Genomic DNA, 18,487 nt, shown 5'->3' with positions numbered 1-18,487 from the left:
ATCCGGAAAGGATATTGCATTCAAAGCACAAAAGAACGCTAAATTACTTGACAAAAGTAAAAGTGTTGGCAACTCTGTGAATGATCCTATAGAGATTGATTCATTAGATGAAGATCTTGACAACTCAGTATTTCTGATCACAAGACAGTTTAGAGATCTTCTTTTCAAGAGAAGTAAATGGTTCACCAGAGATAAACCCAGATCATCAGTTAAACCTCATGATCATGTTCCTCCTAAAAACAGGGACACAGTCGACACTGATGATGAGGATATGCCACAGTGCTTCAAGTGTAAAGGTTTTGATCATTTTGCTAATGAGTGTCCCGATCATAGAAAATACACTAGAAACAAAGGTCTTGTTGCAACTCTTGATGAAATGTATGATCACTATGATTCAAACGAAGATGAAAAATCAAGTGTAGAACTCCTTGGCGAAAATATTAATTTTGATAATTGTAGCAATACCTACATCAATCTTGATATTCTTCTTGTAGAAACTTCTTCGACCACTTTGGAGGATAAAATGGATTTTACTCTATCTAGTGAAAAATCTATCTCACATGTTTCAGGTACTTCAATATGTTTAGCAGCATGTTTGGCTATGGTGCCTGAATCATCCTCCACATTGGCATGTTCTTATTGTACTGTTAAGGGTCATGAACTCTCAAATTGTTTCAAGTACAAACACAAATTAAGATATGTCAACAAAATGCAACGAAGAGCAAATCGATTAGCAACACAAGCTCAAACTTGTTCTGAAATCGAATCCTTCCGAGGTATGTAAATTCAACTCACCCCCTAAGAAGTTGATTTCTAAAAAAAAAGTTAGAACTTTACAGAAAAGAACTGGTCTAAACGATCTACAAAAGGGGGTATTGAAATTTCCGTGCAGTAACCTTGTGGTGAACATATTATTTTTCACCCCAATACAGTCTGATTGTGTTAAAGGTGCATCTTGTCTCTGTAGATGGGGAAAAACGATCTGTTGGTTTTTATGGAATTGAGGAGACGTCCGTGTCGAGACTCCTTGAACCGAGCGAAATGTTGAACCTCACACAGATGCACTGCAAGAAGGGAGTGCTTTAAGTTCGAGAGATCAATCTGTAGGACTCCGGCCTAAACCAAGAACAATGGTCGTTCCAGAGTCAATTCGATCACAAGAGAGGATGGGTTGATCTGTAGGAGGGAAGCTGAGAAATGTGTGGGATCAATGGTGATCTGAGATTGTAGGTATGTTGTGAATTCAGCGCAGGAAAGTTCTGAATGATTGAATTTTACTCAATTGAGAGTGATTTCTCAGACGATGAGTTCGTGTAGACGAAAGATTGTCTGTATGAACTTGTCGAGAAATTCTTGTCCTTTTCAATCCTGATTCAGAGGTCTTTTATATTTCTAAATTGAAAACACCATGATTCCATGAAGTGTGACAGTTGCTGGAGTCAAAGAGTGGGGAAGTGGGAAATCATGTCAAAACCAGTTGCTCATCGTGCAGAGACTTGGTTAATTTTCCACCCACTACTTTGCTGACTCTTCCAACTGATTGCACGACTTGCTCACATTCTCTTCGTGTGTTTAGACACACGTGTCTTAGACCGCCAGACCAAAACCCTAGTTAATATCTCCCATGTGACACAATTGATGTCTCGTGATTATGGAGTCAGTTGCTGACTTTATGGGACGATGAGTCCTTGTATTGCTGAGTTGAACATAATTTGTAAATGTTCTGAGACTCATGGATCGAACATGCCTGTTGAGGTAAAAATTTCATTGTCAAATAAATATTGATAAGTTGAGCAAACTGTGTTGCTGAATTGTTGAATATTGATAGTTGAACCAATATTCTTTAATCTAGCAAATATTGCTAGTTCGAGCAAATAATATTGCCGGTTTGAGAAAATATTGCTAGTCTGAGCAAATATTGCTCGTTTGATGAATTGTTGGTAGCAGGACCAAATAAAATACTAATTTAAGATACTGATTGTTGGGCCGAGTATAATAAATAAAAGTGTTGATCACGGGATCAACATAAAATTATCAGTATTTGAATCTGTTCAGAATTATGTTTTGCAGAACTTTGGATTCAAAACCCTAATTTTAATGAACTGATGACTTATTGAAAATCAACCTCAGAGCGAAGCAGGGACCGGCTACATGGGATGATGAGTCTACCATGTAACACCCAGGTGCTCGAATGAGCAAAAATACCAAAGTCTCTTGAAGACAGTTGGTGAAAGAATGATTAAATGCTGGTTTAATCATTTATTAAAATGATGCTCGTGTGAGCGATAGGTAGTAAAACCTAGCCATGAAAAGATGAGGGACCGACCAAGAGGTCATGAGACCGGCCCTTGGCGGTGGTGGGACCAATTGATGGTCATTTGAGCAAACCCTCAATTGTTTGAAAAGAGTTTGGCAATTGAGCAAATTAGGTCAAAATAACTAAAACATGTGGGACCGGATATTTGCAAGCCTTAGGGCCACCCTTGGTCTGTCGATGGGATGTGCCCGTGTCACCATGATGTTCGTGTCTCAGTCCTGAGAGTTTTGATATTTTCCGATGCGCGTTTGAGCAACATTTTGTGAAAATATGCAGAATCCACGGTTTTGCCGAAAGTAGGAAAAATTCATGAGATGATGAAAAATATTTAATAAAATAGGGGATTGCAAAGTGTGGGACCGTCCATGGCATGACCGGCCAGCTAGCAATCTTGTTCCCGCAACACTTTTCCCAATTTTATATAATTTTCTGTATTTTTCTCTGATTTGAGAGAAATTCTATAAAAACTGAAGAATTTCATGAAATTAAGGAATTTCCATGAGATTTGGAAAATAAAAAAATAGAAAATGATGGAGTGTGGGACCGGAAATGGCCAGGGCATGGTCGGCCGACCAACAGGCACGGTCCCAGGGCACTCTTCCCAATTTTATGTTATTTTCATGATTTTAGGGAAATATCATAAAATCAAGAGTTTTGTAGAAACCAAGGTATTTTGTTGAAATCAGAGAGTTTTCATGGAATAAGGAAAACAAAACAAATAATAATAATAAAATAAGGGGCGTGTGGGACCGGCTAGGACATGACCTGCCGCCTAGGTCCCGCACGGTTTCCCTAATTTTATAATACTTTTCATGGGTTTAGGGAGAAATCATGCAATCAGGGAGTTTTCATGGAATGGGGGAAATAATAAGGAACCATGAGGTGTGGGACCAGCCACGGCTAGGGCATGGCCGACCAGCTAGTGGGCTTGGTCCCGCGACACCTTTTTCTTATTTTATTATTTCCTTGGCGTGCGGAAACACCATGAGACTGGGAGTTTCCTTGAAACGAAGGAGATTTGCTCAAATGAGAGAATTTTCATGAGATTAGGGAAAAATAATAAAATATGATAAAATATAAAATTTGGCGTGGGACTGGTCACGGCGTGACTGGCCGGATGGTGAGCCCAGTCCCCTGGCGCCTTTACTAATATTTTATTATTATTATTTTTCTTCCTATTTTGCATAGGTTGATCGTTCCTTCGTGTTCCGAAATGCTCGTTTGTGCATTCAGATGCTGGTCTGTGCATTATTGCTAAATACACTTGCACCATTTTAGTCAGAGCTTATTCGATGCTCAGATGCCCGTATGTTGAATATTTATTACTAACCCATCGAACTCTGCTGAGAAGAACCATAAGTTGAAGTAACGAAATATTCGAAGAATCATAGAATATAGATGCATATTCAGTTACGATCAGAGATAATTAATAGATGGCTCTATACTAGCAGGCATGCTGTTTAGGAGCATTAATTATCTGAGAGTTGAGCAATATGAACTTGCTGGAGTGTCATATTTCTCCTATATAGTCAGGGAAAACTTGGTTGCATCCTGAAGACGTTGTTGCTCTATACTAGCAGGCATGCTGTCTAGGAGCCGTCCAATCTTTCGATTCTATACAGAAATAATTACTGAAATTGCTCAGTATTCATGAGATGTGTCGTGGCCTCAACTGGGAGACTACACATCTACATATACTCTGAGAGACAGCCTTCTCAGTCAGAGATTTATGGCATGAGCTTTCATGCTTTAATGAGAGACATGAGTCTCACTACTCATCCGATTGCCGGATCCGGAGTATGTATAATTATGGTTTTACGATTTTACCCTTGTCAAAAATCCACCATCTACATTAAGTCCCCTGCTTAGTGAGGGACAGTCGTCATGTTCCTCAGTCAGCATTGAATGGTGATTTTCTAGGTACAGACAAAGTAAGTAATTGAACTTATAAGATAAGATGTTACCGGATTTAAACTAAACGAGCAAACCATGGTTTGAGCGAAAACCCCAGTGGCCTAATAGAGCGTCATCCAGCGAGCATAAATTGGCGTAGAACCGCTGATTTGATGGTGGAACCTTGGTTGGTCTAGGATTCACGGGCCGGGCTCGAAAAGGAAATCCTTATGGGATTAGGTTTTGGAAATAAAATTTGATATAAAAGGGATTAGTCCTTTTTTTTTTTTATTTCTCCCACAACCGACCAACATCTTCATCTCCTCTCATCTTCACGCCCGAGCATCAGGAGGAGCAGCAAAAATTCGCCGGAGTTGTCGTCACCGTCCGACCAACTTCCGGCCGACACCGACCAGGTAATTTATTTTTTCTTTTGTTTGCTGATTTCATGAGTTGTTCATGATTTGATCATGTTAAAATTCTATACATGTGTATATGTTAGTGTGAGTTTTGTAGAAAAACCCTTATTTTATTAAACATATGTTCGTTCGATCATTGGTTCAAGAGACTAGCAATAATCTCTAACTTGGGAGAGATTTTTCTTTTAAATAGACCTGTGTCCAGTGATAAAATTTTGTTTATGAGCTTTCATGGAAACCAAAACTTTATCTTAAAAGATGTGAACTTTTCACAAAACCGAAAGAACCTTCGTTTCAAAGAAAAACAATCGTACGAAGGAAAATAGATTTTTTTTTATCATGAACCGTGACATATATGAAAATTGACATATTTTATTCACGTGAGTTTGTCCACATGAGATAAAAATTCGAAAATTACGTGAGTAATTCACGTTAATTTTGTTTTTGTAAAATCAAAACATGGGTTTTGAGTACCCTCGAGATTAGAAAAACTTATTCATGATGAAATATTGTCTTGGTGTAAATTTCAAAGCTCAGTTTGGATGTTTATACTATGAAAATTGTGTCTATACTTTATGAAAAATCAGTTCCGAAAATTAATAAGCTTCGTTCTTTTGCAGGTTTCAAGGAACGAACTATTTGGAGTGTTAACTCTTGCGGCCCAATCACTATTGTTAGTGGAATTGTAAAGAGGTAGAGTCAAGAATTACCATTTTGTAGATGTCTCCATAAGTATCATGTTGTCGATTATATGACCCATCTATTGTTGAAGTTTGCACCTGGTATGATAATATACTGAAGTAGAATGCTTTGTGCACATTACATCTACTTCGCAAGGATGTCTGACTCCCAGGAAAATGACCACTTCCAGAGCTGATACGTGTGTGGATGAGACTTCTATTGGTGATGAAAGAAGAAGAAGCACCTGGAATCAAAAATTTTCCAAATATAGATGATGCATTCTTCGTGGTTCAGCAAGACACTGAAAGACGTCTCAGAACTCCAGCATTCCGCCTTTTGATAAATCCCAGAACGGTTATTCAAAAGAATTTGGTGACTCCTCGAGCAGCTATTCGGTTTTGCCTTGAACGAGGACTTTTCCTTGCCTCAATTATAGAATTCAAACTCTCTCGACGACCTTTAGATAAATTTTCTGGATGGGCAAGACACATGCTGGGTTTTCCTCGTGTTAGAGCTATGATGGATAGAGCACATGTTACCAGAGATATTCAATCATCCAGAGATTTGTATATTTTTCATGATGCACGAGGTATTGTGGCCCTTCTCGCTCGCTGGTGCATTCCAACTCTTACCTTTATATGCAGCTGGGGAGAGTTTACTATTACCTTGGAAGATATAGTTGCTTTATTGCATTTTCCAATCACAGGTAACTTTCCTGAAGAGCTTTTGACGGAGGAGAAAGCAATTTCCAACACCTTAACAGCTGAGATGGAGATAATTAACAAGGCTTCTGGCAAAGTTTGTTATGCTCACTGGTTAACACACTGGTGGACACGAGATGACCCTCTCGACGAACCTGACGGTATGTTTTCTATTGCTGCTTTCTTGTGTTTATGGCTGTCCAGGGACGTGTTTGAAGACGCCGGAACTTTTCTAAAGCCGTTTGTAATCCCTTTTGCCATTAAGATGGCTCAAGGTGAACAAATTCCCATAGGTAGCTTATTCTTGGGTTCTTTGTACTCTAACCTGGACTCCTTGGTTATAGAATCCAGTGTTTCGAACGGCTTATGATGATTGAATGCTATGCCAATACGATGTTTCTCCAGGCCTTGATGTGGGAACGCTTCCAGAAGTATGCACCTATTCCCCGTAGTATCTTGCAAGGGTTGAATGCTGCTGATTCTCGACGTATTTTCCCCGAGAAGGATAACGGCAGGATTATGCGTTGGTCAACAAAACAACCTCAATCGAAGACGCGCTTCATTGATGTAGTACATGATGAGTCTGCGTTTATCTTTCGTCCCTGGGTGTTGATTCCCCCTCATGTTTCCCAATTGATAACTTTCAATGCTGGAGAAAGCATGGCTTTGAAATCTGGTGCTGACTTGAGCGATGGCGAAAGATCCTTCATGTTGAGCTGCACTCCAGGTTATATAATAGCAGCAACATGTGGAGACTTTTCAGTGGAGGACTACAATATTGACAGAGCATCCCGTCAGATGGGTATGGATCAATGCGTTCCAACTTTTCGGAGGAGCAAACCATCGGTGGAACAGATTAAGACTTGTTTAGACCGTACACATGTCGAAGGAAGCTCTTTTTGGTTCCCTTGTGCTGACCGAGTTACATATGTAACTCCGGGTTATATATATTTCTGGAACCAGCAATTTGAACGCTTACATGATTTCGTAAGGGTTAGTAAACCTTTGGTGAAAGAGCCTCCTTCTGCTGATATGATTGCTTCTCGACCCAGATTGAAACACATCTCCGATGGCGATCAGCGAAAGACATCTCCAGGATGTTCACTAGTATGTATATTTTGCACATTCTTTGTAAAATTGAAATAATTGCCTTTGATTATCACCTCAATTTCTTTTGCAGGACGTTCGTGCTTTGAGACCTCGTATTGAAGTGAATTTCTCAGAAGCTGAAACAGTTATTCATGGTGGAGAAGGTAGGAACAAGAATTGTAAGCTGTTGCCTAACACCATAAAGTCCCCGGATGTTTCTTTGGTGAGTTTTCGACAATTTTCTGCCGTGACTTCTTCCACCCTATTACTAGGATCGTAAAAACATCATTTTTTATTTGGTTACAGAATTTTGCTCCGTCTAGTATTGATGGTCTTCAATTCTCTGCTGCTGGGAAGACAATTTCTGATTCGAGCGTTGAAGAAGAAAATGACGTGAGTACTCTTCCTCATAGCCAAATATAATGCTTCATATGTAAAATGCTAATTGTTTGAGAATATGTCCAGGAGGATGTCTCCATGGAGGTGGAGAGTGCTGATACTTGGTCATCCTCTGATAATAGAGATGAAGAAAATTCCAAAGGTTCGGAACCGAATGGAAGCAATGAGCCTCTTGATGTTGACACGGGCAATCCCGATTCTTTGATCGCTTCGGAGACTCCCCAAGTAAGCACATATATTGTAACCTCTTCATAGAAGTATGAAATTGTTTATTTGTGAATGAATGAATGAAAATCCATGTGCATATACGAAAAACTTCGTCGAAATTCGTCGTCAGAAAATTCAGAACCCAGTCTTTTAGCAAAAATACCATAAAACCTTCATCTGAAGTCGGATTTCCATGGTCTGCATATGTATCTTTAATCCCAGAGGATTTCCAAGCTTTAGTGAAGAAGATTTTTAAGTTTTGAGCGTGTTCAGGGCCTGAAAAGGGCGAAACAGTAAACTTCCAGGAGATTTTCAGAACTTTTTCACACTGTACGTTGTTCGATGTTTTGACCACATCTCTTTGCTCGTTCATCGGATTGTTGTGAAATTTTGATATGTGGTAGATGACATCAATACTAAGAGAATGGTATATAACTCATCCTCAGATTCCTTGTAGATTGATCCTAGTTCGTCATCTAGTACAGGGAAGAGTACAGTCTCTTCAGACGAGCTTGCCGCAAAACGTATTTTCATGACTTTATTGCTATTTGCGCGTTCCTTGAGTGTATAATGATGAACCTTGATGATGTTGGAATGATTGTATATTGTATTTTATGATCTCATTTGGTTTCATGTTTATATTTCTCTAACCTCATGTAATCTTCGCATTAGGAGTCAAATACCGAAGTTGAGGATACTGAAACCAATAAGGATAACTCGAGCTGCCCTGGAGTTATTGATGAAGATACAACCATCCCTGAACTTAAAGGACATGAGAAGGTTTCCACTGAAGTTATGGAATCCCCGATTGTTGTTGGTTCAGTGATAGAAGAAACTGAGCTACCAGTAGAGAATACTGAAGAAGTTGTTGCCTTGACTGTAGAAGTTGCTCCAGTAACTGAGAACCGTATAGTGGTGTATTAATATCCAAGTGCAGGAGTTGCTTTTGATCCTCCACTTGATGCATCACTCCCATATCATGAACTAGTTGGTGGGTTCAGCGTTCCCATTGGATATGCGGGCTTGTACGAGAAAATACGGAAGAAGTTTGGTCACATCATTGTTAACAGGGATCCTGGACGCGCTTATGCTTTAACAATGCAAGTAAGTGTTGTCTTGCGTGTCGTAAGTGATATATGCGCTAGGTCCAGAAATACTGTGACTCCAGATGTACTCTTTGATTGGGAGTTCAACTTGGAGAATTCTGAAAGACTTGGATTCAACGTGAAGTGGCTTCGTAAGAAGATAAATGATATCAAGAACTCGTGTGAGAATAACATACCCTTTCCCAATGATTTTGTGCTGGAGAAAGAAGACAAGATCGCCAAGCTGACTGAGGAGTTGAACATGGAGAAGGCAGCCTTGCAAGTCTTGAAGGATGCAGATGAGTGATGTAGTTTTTCAAGTGGTAAATAAAAGTTCGTTCAACTCGGACTTAATAAGATTTGGTTTCAGACTTAACAATACAAAACACTAAAAATAATGAAAATATATTCACAAGACTGTCACACTATCGAGAGATACTAGGACTTCGGATTCCACCATACTTCACATTCAATTGGTTCATATAATGATTCATAACACTTATAGCTCTTCTGTTGACTATTTTCTAATAAATTGCCTAAAGTAGATTTTATAAAGCATTAGATGTAAATCTCAAGCATGACGCATCAAAAGTACCTAAGACCCAGCATGCGCCATCAAACAAAATCACAACTAATCAAGAAAAATCATAAATCGATTAAAACAAGTGCAAAAGTCATAAAGAATCAATTATAGTTACCAAGTGATTGTGAAATAGGGTTTCCTCCGTCGTAACAGTGCTGGGGTTTAGCTCCTCATATCAAAAACACGCTCAAAATAATAATGCATGGCTGAATATGTGTTTTATTGAAGAAAAATCGAATTTGTAACGGATATAATTGTTACAGAACCCGCTGTTACAGAGCTGACTGTTACGGACAAAAAAGTAATTGTTGGAAAATTGTTGCAGTTTTGAAAGAAAAGGTGACGGTTTGTCTTCTTCTTCCTCGACTGCACTTCTCTGCTCCGGTTCTGTGGCTTCGACCTTCACCCTCAAGCTTGCCCCAAAAGTCTCGACCCCCTTCTCTGACTCTCGAGAATCTTTTTTATACCCAATAGCCTCATAAAATCTTGATCAAACACTCCAAATATTCTCCCATTACTCGGCAGTAAACGATATATTTTTCTTTCCTTTTTTTATCTCGATCACGTATCTGAAGCTGTCAATTACGTGAAAAATATCCCTGTTTATCTTTGTCACGCTCCAACAAGTCGTTCAAGTCATTACACATCATCAGAACACGTACAAATTCTTCCAGAACCCGTGGATATCTTCTCCCTGTACGTGTTTTCCCTGTTTGCAACTCGTGGATTGCCTAGCCGATTCTAGCTAATTCTGATCGAACCAAAAGCCCACAACGTGTTTGCTAGGCCATATCACAATTTCCTACCAAAAATCAGCCATTGAATCTCCCTAGAACACGTTCAAAACTTCGATCAAAAATCTGCCAGTGAAGAAGGAAATTTTCCCGCCAAAAATGAAATTTGAATTTCAGAAGAAGGACACCTCTTATCCAGTGGTCGCCCCTTATCCGTTGCTGGAGTCCGAATAACACATTCCCATGGGGTGCCTTTAGTAATTTTTCTGGGGTGCCTTTAGTACTTTATCCTGGGGTGTAAAACACCACTTTTCGAGCCAATTTCGCCGCAAGAGCTTATTTCTCTATAAATACCTACAAAGACATAAAAAGACATAATAAATATAAAATCGAGCACTAATAATATATACAATTGAGATTATATAAGACACAAAAATGTGCCTATCAATGAGCGGAAGTCTTTCTTTGCTGATTTTCTTTCCTTTTCATAATCTCCTGAACTTCTAAGAGATGTGAGGTTTTATTGTGGTTTTGATATCGATTGGTTTTAGACTGGGCAGATGATTGAGGATTTCTTTTTGGATTTGGTAGAGATTTTCTTTAAGTAAAATGAACTGAATTGGATAAATTGCTGAATTCAAATACTGATTGCAAGTATTGCAAACGTTTTGGAGGAATTAAAATACAATGAAAGGAAATTCTAAGTGACAAACCCCAGACGCCATGAATGCTCAAACGTCCAGTACCTCAAATGCTCAATAATTTCAGACAAATGCCTTAAGCCAATTCTCGTGAATTACTGGCAGGGTTCTGCCATCTGTGTTGATCAACTTGTAGTATCCTCCGGTTATGGACTTAACAACTATAAATGGTCCTTCCCAATTGGAGTTCCTTGCATAATGGAAATCACGTATAGTTTCCTTGAAAACCAAATCTCCTTCCTTGAATTTGTTCGGTTTAGTGATCCGCGCCTTGAATATTTTCTGTTGATTCCATGGTTGCGGCACATATGGACACTCAGTGCAAAGGGGAGTATCCAGCATATTGTCTGTCATGCTTAGCCACGTCTTCACCAATGAATCTCTCGATAGAATGACCAATTTGAAGAGGCTCTGTGCTTAACCACTTGGTGTAATATTGTTGAGGTAATACTATCCACTCGTAGCGTTTTTTAATTGCTAAGTTGTTAGCAGGGAGAAGTCCCCGGACTAGAGTAGCATATTTGAACATTGGTATTATTGTCGCATGAAGAGGGATAAGACTTTCCTGAGTACGGAACCTTTTGACAATGGCGTGTGCCCTTTCTCCGGGTTTATGTGTGAGCTCCATTAAAGTTTTAACTTCCTACAGATGCTTAAATGGTGGGGTATCCTCTATTTCTCCCAAGTCAGAGCCTTCTTCGACAGTAGGATGTGCTGAAGGCGTTGGAGCCATCCCTCCGGCATTAATCCAAGTTTTTTCAAGGATCATGTCATATCATGGGTCTTCCCGGATTATGTAAAACTTGGTCTTTGTGCAGATTGAGCTTTCTTTGACTTTGAGGATGATGTAGCCATATGCGTCTCTGGAAGTCCCTTCATGATCCCTCATTGCCATGGGAGTGTGAGTAGCCTCTTGTCGAGTAATGCCAGCAGCTCTATAGTTTTCAAAGGAATGATATTGATGGCAGTGCCGACATCAACAAATGCCCTCTTGAATTCATTTCCTTTAATATGCACCGTGGTGAGCAGTCCCCAGTCATACATTTCTTTGTCAGTGGCTGAAGGTTCAGGAGGTACTTCTGGAATCAATAGGAGTTTTCCAGACACTATGTGGTTCAAATCTGTGAACATGTCTCCACTTTGCGCCTTCGACAGATAGAGTAATTCGCAGACATGCTCTATCAATGACTGGACTGCTTCTTTGACTAGTTCTTCAGAGATGGAGAAAGTCCTGACTGGGAGGGGATCTATGTGCACTCCTTCAGCCCCCAGATTAGGTTCTCCTGACTCAACTTTTTCCCTGAATATGCGTTCCAAAACTTCGCAGCTACTTGTGGGGTGATTGACGAACCTGTGGAAGCGGCAGTAACGGGGATTTTCCATGTCTTCCTCTGTTGTCCCTTTCCTGACATATGGCAATTTGATTGCACCGTCTTGGATCCAGGCATCCAGTAATTCGATCACCTCTTCAATGGGAAGGGGAAAGTCGGGTGCATCTTGATTAGGAGTCTCTGTACATTGGCCATGGGCTTGTGCATCTTGTTTATCCTTCTTTTGTGTTTTGAAGGAGTTGTGGTACGCTTATGCGGAGGTTCGGCTTTCCATTTGATCCCTTCTGCAACAGCGTTTGTGGAGGTCCATAGGTTGTACTGCTTGTTGATCAGAGGTATGCTTCCTCGAGTGTCTCGTGATTCTTCAGCCTTTGTAGATTTTGCTATTTCCAATAGAGCAGGTGCAGTAGTTTCCGATCTCTTCGCAACTTCGTGAAGCTCCGAGAAAGTATGGAAACGAAGACTCTCCAGTAAAGCTCTGTAGACCGGGATCATGCCATTGATGCACAAGTCCACAAGTTTTTTTTCCATGACATTTGGATCATGGCAGTCCAGGGCCTGGACTCTGAATCTCTTCACGTAGTCATTGGGATTTTCACTGTGTCTTTGAAACATTCTTCCAAAATCAGAGAGAGTGACTTGTTCTGACACAAAGAAGTACTTTCTGTAGAAGGCATTAATCATTTCTCCCCAATTTTTGATAGTCCCTGGTGCGATGTTGTTGTACCAGGTGTATGCCCTGCCTTTCAAAGATTTTGAAAATTCCTTGAGGAGAACAACATGGTTGTGTTCGTGTTCCCCTAAGGCTTCCAGAAAAAGAAAGACATGTTCTCGAGCGTTGCCAGTTCCATCATACATAGTGAAGGTCGGAGAAGTATAACCTTTCGGAAGAGGAATCCTTTGCGTAGTGGCAGGGTATGGAGGCTGGTGACAATGGACATGTGATGTATTATCCTTTCCACGGTTCTCCAAAAGGCGCTCCAAATCTTCTCGAGTAATGAAATTTGATGGTTCCTTCGCTGATGGATCGTCTGCGGCTTTGCGGACTTCGTCGTCATCCACCGTATGAATTGGAACAACCTCAGGATCAGCATCTGAGGATTTCTCCTTTTCCTTTCCCTTTCCTTGAGTTTTCTCTGACATCTTGTCAGTGAGAGTCTTCAGATAATCAAACATCTCCTTCTGTGTTGTATCCATATAAGTTTGATTCTTTGCAAGAGTTTCTTGCACTTTGATGAGATCAGCCATGGTAGGTGGTGGGTTTCCTCTGACTTCCTCAGGGTGTCGGCCGAATAGAGTATGACCTTCTGTGTTAGCGTGAGGAGGAGTAACATCACCACCGTCAGTGTTAGAGGTCGGAATGGCTTCCGGGATATCCTCATTGTTGTTGTTGCTAGTGCTAGCGTCGTTTGTATTGGAACCTGTAACTAGCCCATACCTAAGACCAGCCATCTTGTGAAATTGTGAGATTGCAACCGAGAGATTAATCTCCCACTGTGGTCGCCAATCTATAGATGGGGAAAAACGATCTGCTGGTTTTTACGGAATTGAGGAGACGTCCGTGTGGAGACTCCTTGAACCGAGTGAAATGTTGAACCTCACACAGATGCATTGCAAGAAGGGAATGCTTAAGTTCGAGAGATCAATATGTAGGACTCCGTCCTAAACCAAGAACAATGGCCGTTCCAGAGTCAATTCGGTCACAAGAGAGGATGCGTTGATCTGTAGGAGGGAAGCTGATAAATGTTGGGATCAATGGTGATCTGAGATTGTAGGTGTGTTGTGAATTCAGCGCAGGAAAGTTCTGAATGATTGAATTTTATTCAATTGAGAGTGATTGCTCAGACGATGATTTCGTGTAGACGAAAGATTGTCTGTATGAACTTGTCGGGAAATTCTTGTCCTTTTCAATCCTGATTCATAGGTCTTTTATATTGCTAAATTGAAAACACCATGATCCCATGAAGTGTGACAGTTGCTGGAGTCAGAGAGTGGGGAAGTGGGAAATCATGTCAAAACCAGTTGCTCATCGTGCGGAGACTTGGTTAATTTTCCACCCACTACTTTGCTGACTCTTCCAACTGATTGCACGACTTGCTCACATTCTCGTCGTGTGTTTAGACACACGTGTCGTAGACCACCATACCAAAACCCTAGTTAATATCCCCCATGTGACACAATTGATGTCTTGTGATTGTGGAGTCAGTTGCTGAATTTATGGGACGATGAGTCCTTGTATTGCTGAGTTGAACATAATTTGCAAATGTTCTGAGACTCATGGATCGAACATGCCTGCTGAGGCAAAAATTTCATTGTCAAATAAATATTGATAAGTTGAGCAAACCGTGTTGCTGAATTGTTGAATATTGATAGTTGAACCAATATTCTTTAATCTGAGAAAATATTGCTAGTTCGAGCAAATAATATTTCCGGTTTGAGCAAATATTGCTAGTCTGAGCAAATATTGCTCGTTTGATGAATTGTTGGTAACAGGACCATATAAAATACTAATTTAAGATACTGACTGTTGGGCCGAGTATAATAAATAAAAGTGTTGATCACGGGATCAACATAAAATTATTAGTATTTGAATGTGTTCAGAATTATGTTTTGCAGACTCTGGATTCAAAACCCTAATTTTAATGAATTGATGATTTATTGAAAATCAACCGCAAAGCGAAGTATGGACCGGCTACATGGGATGATGAGTCTACCATGTAACACCAATATGCTCAAATGAGCAAAAATACCAAAGTCTCTTGAAGACCAGTTGGTGAAAGAATGATTAAATGCTGGTTTAATCATTTATTAAAATGATGCTCGTGTGAGCGACAGGTAGTAAAACCTAGCCATGAAAAGATGAGGGACCGACCAAGTGGTCATGAGACCGGCCCTTGGTGGTCGTGGGACCAATTGATGGTCATTTGAGCAAACCCTCAATTGTTTGAAAAGAGTTTGGCAATTGAGCAAATTAGGTCAAAATATCTAAAACATGTGGGACCGGCTATTTGCAAGCCTTAGGGCCACCCTTGGTCGGTCAAGGGGATGTGCCCGTGTCACCATGGTGTTCGTGTCTCAGTCCTGAGAGTTTTGATATTTTTCGATGCGCGTTTGAGCAACATTTTGAGAAAATATGCAGAATCTCGGGTTTTGTCGAAACTAGGAAAAATTCATGAGATGATGAAAAATAGTTAATAAAATAGGGGATTGCAAAGTGTGGGACCGGCCATGACATGACCGGCCATCTAGCAAGCTCGGTCCCGCAACACTTTTTCCAATTTTATATAATTTTCTGTATTTTTTCTCTGATTTGAGAGAAATTCTATAAAAACTGAAGAATTTCGTGAAATTAAGAAATTTCCATGAGATTAGGAAAATAAAATAATAATAAAATAGAGAATAATAGAGTGTGGGACCGACAATGGCCAGGGCATGGCCGGCCAGCCAACGGGCACGATCCCAGGGTACTCTTCCCAATTTTATGTAATTTTCATGATTTTAGGGAAATATCATAAAATCAAGAGTTTTGTTGAAACCATGGTATTTTGTTGAAATCAGAGATTTTTCATGGAATGAGAAAAACAAAATAAATAATAATAATAAAATAAAGGGTGTGTGGGACCGGCTAGGGCATGACCGGACGGCTAGGGCTCGGTCCCACGGTTTCCCTAATTTTATGATACTTTTCATGGGTTTAGGGAGAAATCATGCAATCAGGGAGTTTTCAAGGAATGGGGGAAATAATAAGGAACCATGAGGTGTGGGACCAGCCACGGCTAGGGCATGTCCGACCAGCTAGTGGGCTTGGTCCCGCGACACCTTTTCCTAATTTTATTATTTCCTTGGCGTGCGGAAACACCGTGAGACTGGGAGTTTCCTTGAAACGAATGAGATTTTCTCAAATGAGAGAATTTTCATGAGATCAGGGAAAAATAATAAAATATGATAAAATATAAAATTGAGCGTGGGACTGGTCACGGCGTGACTGGCCGGCTGGTGAGCCAAGTCCCCTGGCGCCTTTGCTAATATTTTATTATTATTATTTTTCTTCCTATTTTGCATAGGTTCATCGTTCCTTCGTGTTCCGAAATGCTCGTTTGTGCATTCAGATGCTGGTCTGTGCATTATTGCTAAGTACACTTGCACCATTTTAGTCAGGGATTATTCGATGCTCAGATGCCCGTACGTTGAATATTTACTACTAACCCATGGAACTCTGCTGGGAAGAACCATAAGTTGAAGTAACGAAATATTCGAAGAATCGTAGAATATAGCTGCATATTCAGTTATGATCAGAGATAATTAATTGATGGCTCTATACTAGCAGGCATGCTGTCTAGGAACATTAATTATCTGAGAGTTGAGCAATATGAACTTGTTGGAGTGTCATATTTCTCCTATATAGTCAGGGAAAACTTGGTTGTATCCTGAAGACGTTGTTGCTCTATACTAGCAGGCATGCTGTCTAGGAGCCGTCCGATATTTCGATTCTATACAGAAATAATTACTGAAATTGCTCAGTAATCATGAGATGTGTCGTGGCCTCAGCTGGGAGACTACACATCTACATATACTTTGAGAGACAGCGTTCTCAGTCAGAGATTTATGGCATGAGCTTTCATGATTTAATGAGAGACATGAGTCTCACTACTCATCCGATTGCCGGATCCGAAGTATGTATAATTATGGTTTTACAATTTTACCCTTGTCGAAAATCCACCATGTGCAGTCTCATGTGCCCTAATTTCAAAGAGAGACAAGAGTTGTGCACTGTCGGGTTCCAAGGTCAGAAAATATTCTAGATTGTCTTTCCTTGAATATTTGATTCTGAATAATATCTTGTTCTTTTCATATCCACAAATGGTATTGAAAAGAGTTTTTTTCTTTTGGTTAAGAAAAGGGAGTTAAAATCGAAATTTATACCCTTCTTAGGGATGTGTATTTTGATCAGACGTGAACCTTACTTACTCTTTATATAGGTGTCGTAGCCCTACATTCCTTTTTCCTCCTCTAAAACTCTTCTCATCAAATGACTGTTTGTAGAGCTATTGCCTTGTATATTTGTCACAATCCCATATCCTTATGGAGACTCCAAGAATCATATCTTTTGATGGAAAAGATGTTAATATGATTGTTAAGCCATCAATCATGAAGGAAAAAGATAAATCCCATTCCTCTGTAACTTTAAAGAGAAAAAGGAAGAATATAAAGAAACCAAGGGCTAACACATCAAATCTTCAAAAGTTTTCTGGTGTTCTTAAAGAGTTAAAAGAAACAAGGATGGAGATGCAGCAAATAAAGGCTATTGTTCTAAGATCTCTTGAAATTCAGAAGGCCCTGGTTCGGCATCAGTCAAGAAGGTTTTTTGGAATTGACTCCTTTCTTCATGAACCTTATGTTCCAATGTCTGTTGACGACAAGGAGTTCAGGGACGACAATATTTTTTCAAGAATCTTATTGTCTAGGAAGCTTCTTATGAGAATTTATTCTTATGTTTTAAGAAGGATAACTAGGGTTTGGAATACCAAATATTGTGATTATACATATTTATTTCAACTATTTTCATCTAGCAATGTTTTTAGATTTATTTACTTAATTCTAAGTTATTTGGAAGATGATTTTGCAGTATTTAATCTTTATTGGTTTTATATATTGCAAAAAAAATTTATGGGATATGTTGTGTTTACGTCCGTGAATTATGATTATCTCATATATGCTCAAAAGTTAAGTCTATTATGTCAATATGAAAATACTTATGAAAGATAGAATAAACTTTTGAAAATTCCGCAGTATTGATCTTTCCCTCATCCACTTTTATGTAAAAGTACTGTACGGCTCTGTAAGTTTTCTTATGTTGAGCGTTTCCGATTAACTTAATCAATAAGGTCTTATTGTGGTTAATTTATTCGAGTTTACCGGATACAAATCCATGTGGTTTGTTAATGTCCAAAGAAATCCATCTTTTCTTGTTAAAGTAAGGTCGCTCAGGTTGTTCTTTCGGGAATGACATATAATGGGGGAGAGTTCTTAATTGAACTTGTGTTTAATTGTCATATATTTGTGGGGAGTGCGGCTGTGGAATATTTTAAGAGTTATGTTGTATATTTATAAACTCCTTGATGAATACACTAAGTTTCGACTATGTGAAATCATCGAAACAAAGTTGATATGTTCTCTTTTAGTCATGAATTATCTCTTTGAGAATTTTATTATGATCCCGTAGTTTTCGTACCTTTGCCAATTTATATTGACAAAAAGGGGGAGAATTATTTGGTAGTTCATACTACATACATATGGTTTACGGATCATTATGTAAGGGGGAGTGGTTTTCATTGTGAGATGAAGTA

The 18,487-nt window shown here is 39.5% G+C and overlaps 1 protein-coding gene across 1 annotated transcript; it reads left to right on the top strand.

Moving 5' to 3' along the window:
* The first annotated feature begins 7,439 nt into the window (after window positions 1–7,439).
* On the top strand, window positions 7,440–11,660 carry LOC113294712. The gene is made up of 4 exons (XM_026543089.1): window positions 7,440–7,493; window positions 7,566–7,724; window positions 8,379–8,600; window positions 11,628–11,660. The coding sequence occupies exons 2-4, from the start codon at window positions 7,578–7,580 to the stop codon at window positions 11,658–11,660; spliced, it is 402 nt and encodes a 133-aa protein (XP_026398874.1). The 5' UTR covers window positions 7,440–7,493; window positions 7,566–7,577.
* The last annotated feature ends 6,827 nt before the right edge of the window (window positions 11,661–18,487 follow it).

This window comes from Papaver somniferum, chromosome 7 (assembly GCF_003573695.1).
Source record: "Papaver somniferum cultivar HN1 chromosome 7, ASM357369v1, whole genome shotgun sequence".
Lineage (NCBI taxonomy): Eukaryota > Viridiplantae > Streptophyta > Magnoliopsida > Ranunculales > Papaveraceae > Papaver > Papaver somniferum.
Note: the sequence above shows the minus strand (reverse complement) of the source record. Positions and strands in the feature narration are given on the sequence as shown.

Bases quoted from the DNA above. Each gene is read 5' to 3' on its own strand.
- LOC113294712 (XM_026543089.1), top strand. From the start codon at position 7,578: ATGGAGGTGGAGAGTGCTGATACTTGGTCATCCTCTGATAATAGAGAT. The intron at 7,725-8,378 runs GTAAGCACATAT...TCTTCGCATTAG, and splicing joins TCGCTTCGGAGACTCCCCAA to GAGTCAAATACCGAAGTTGA. The intron at 8,601-11,627 runs GTAACTGAGAAC...GTCTTTGTGCAG, and splicing joins TGACTGTAGAAGTTGCTCCA to ATTGAGCTTTCTTTGACTTT.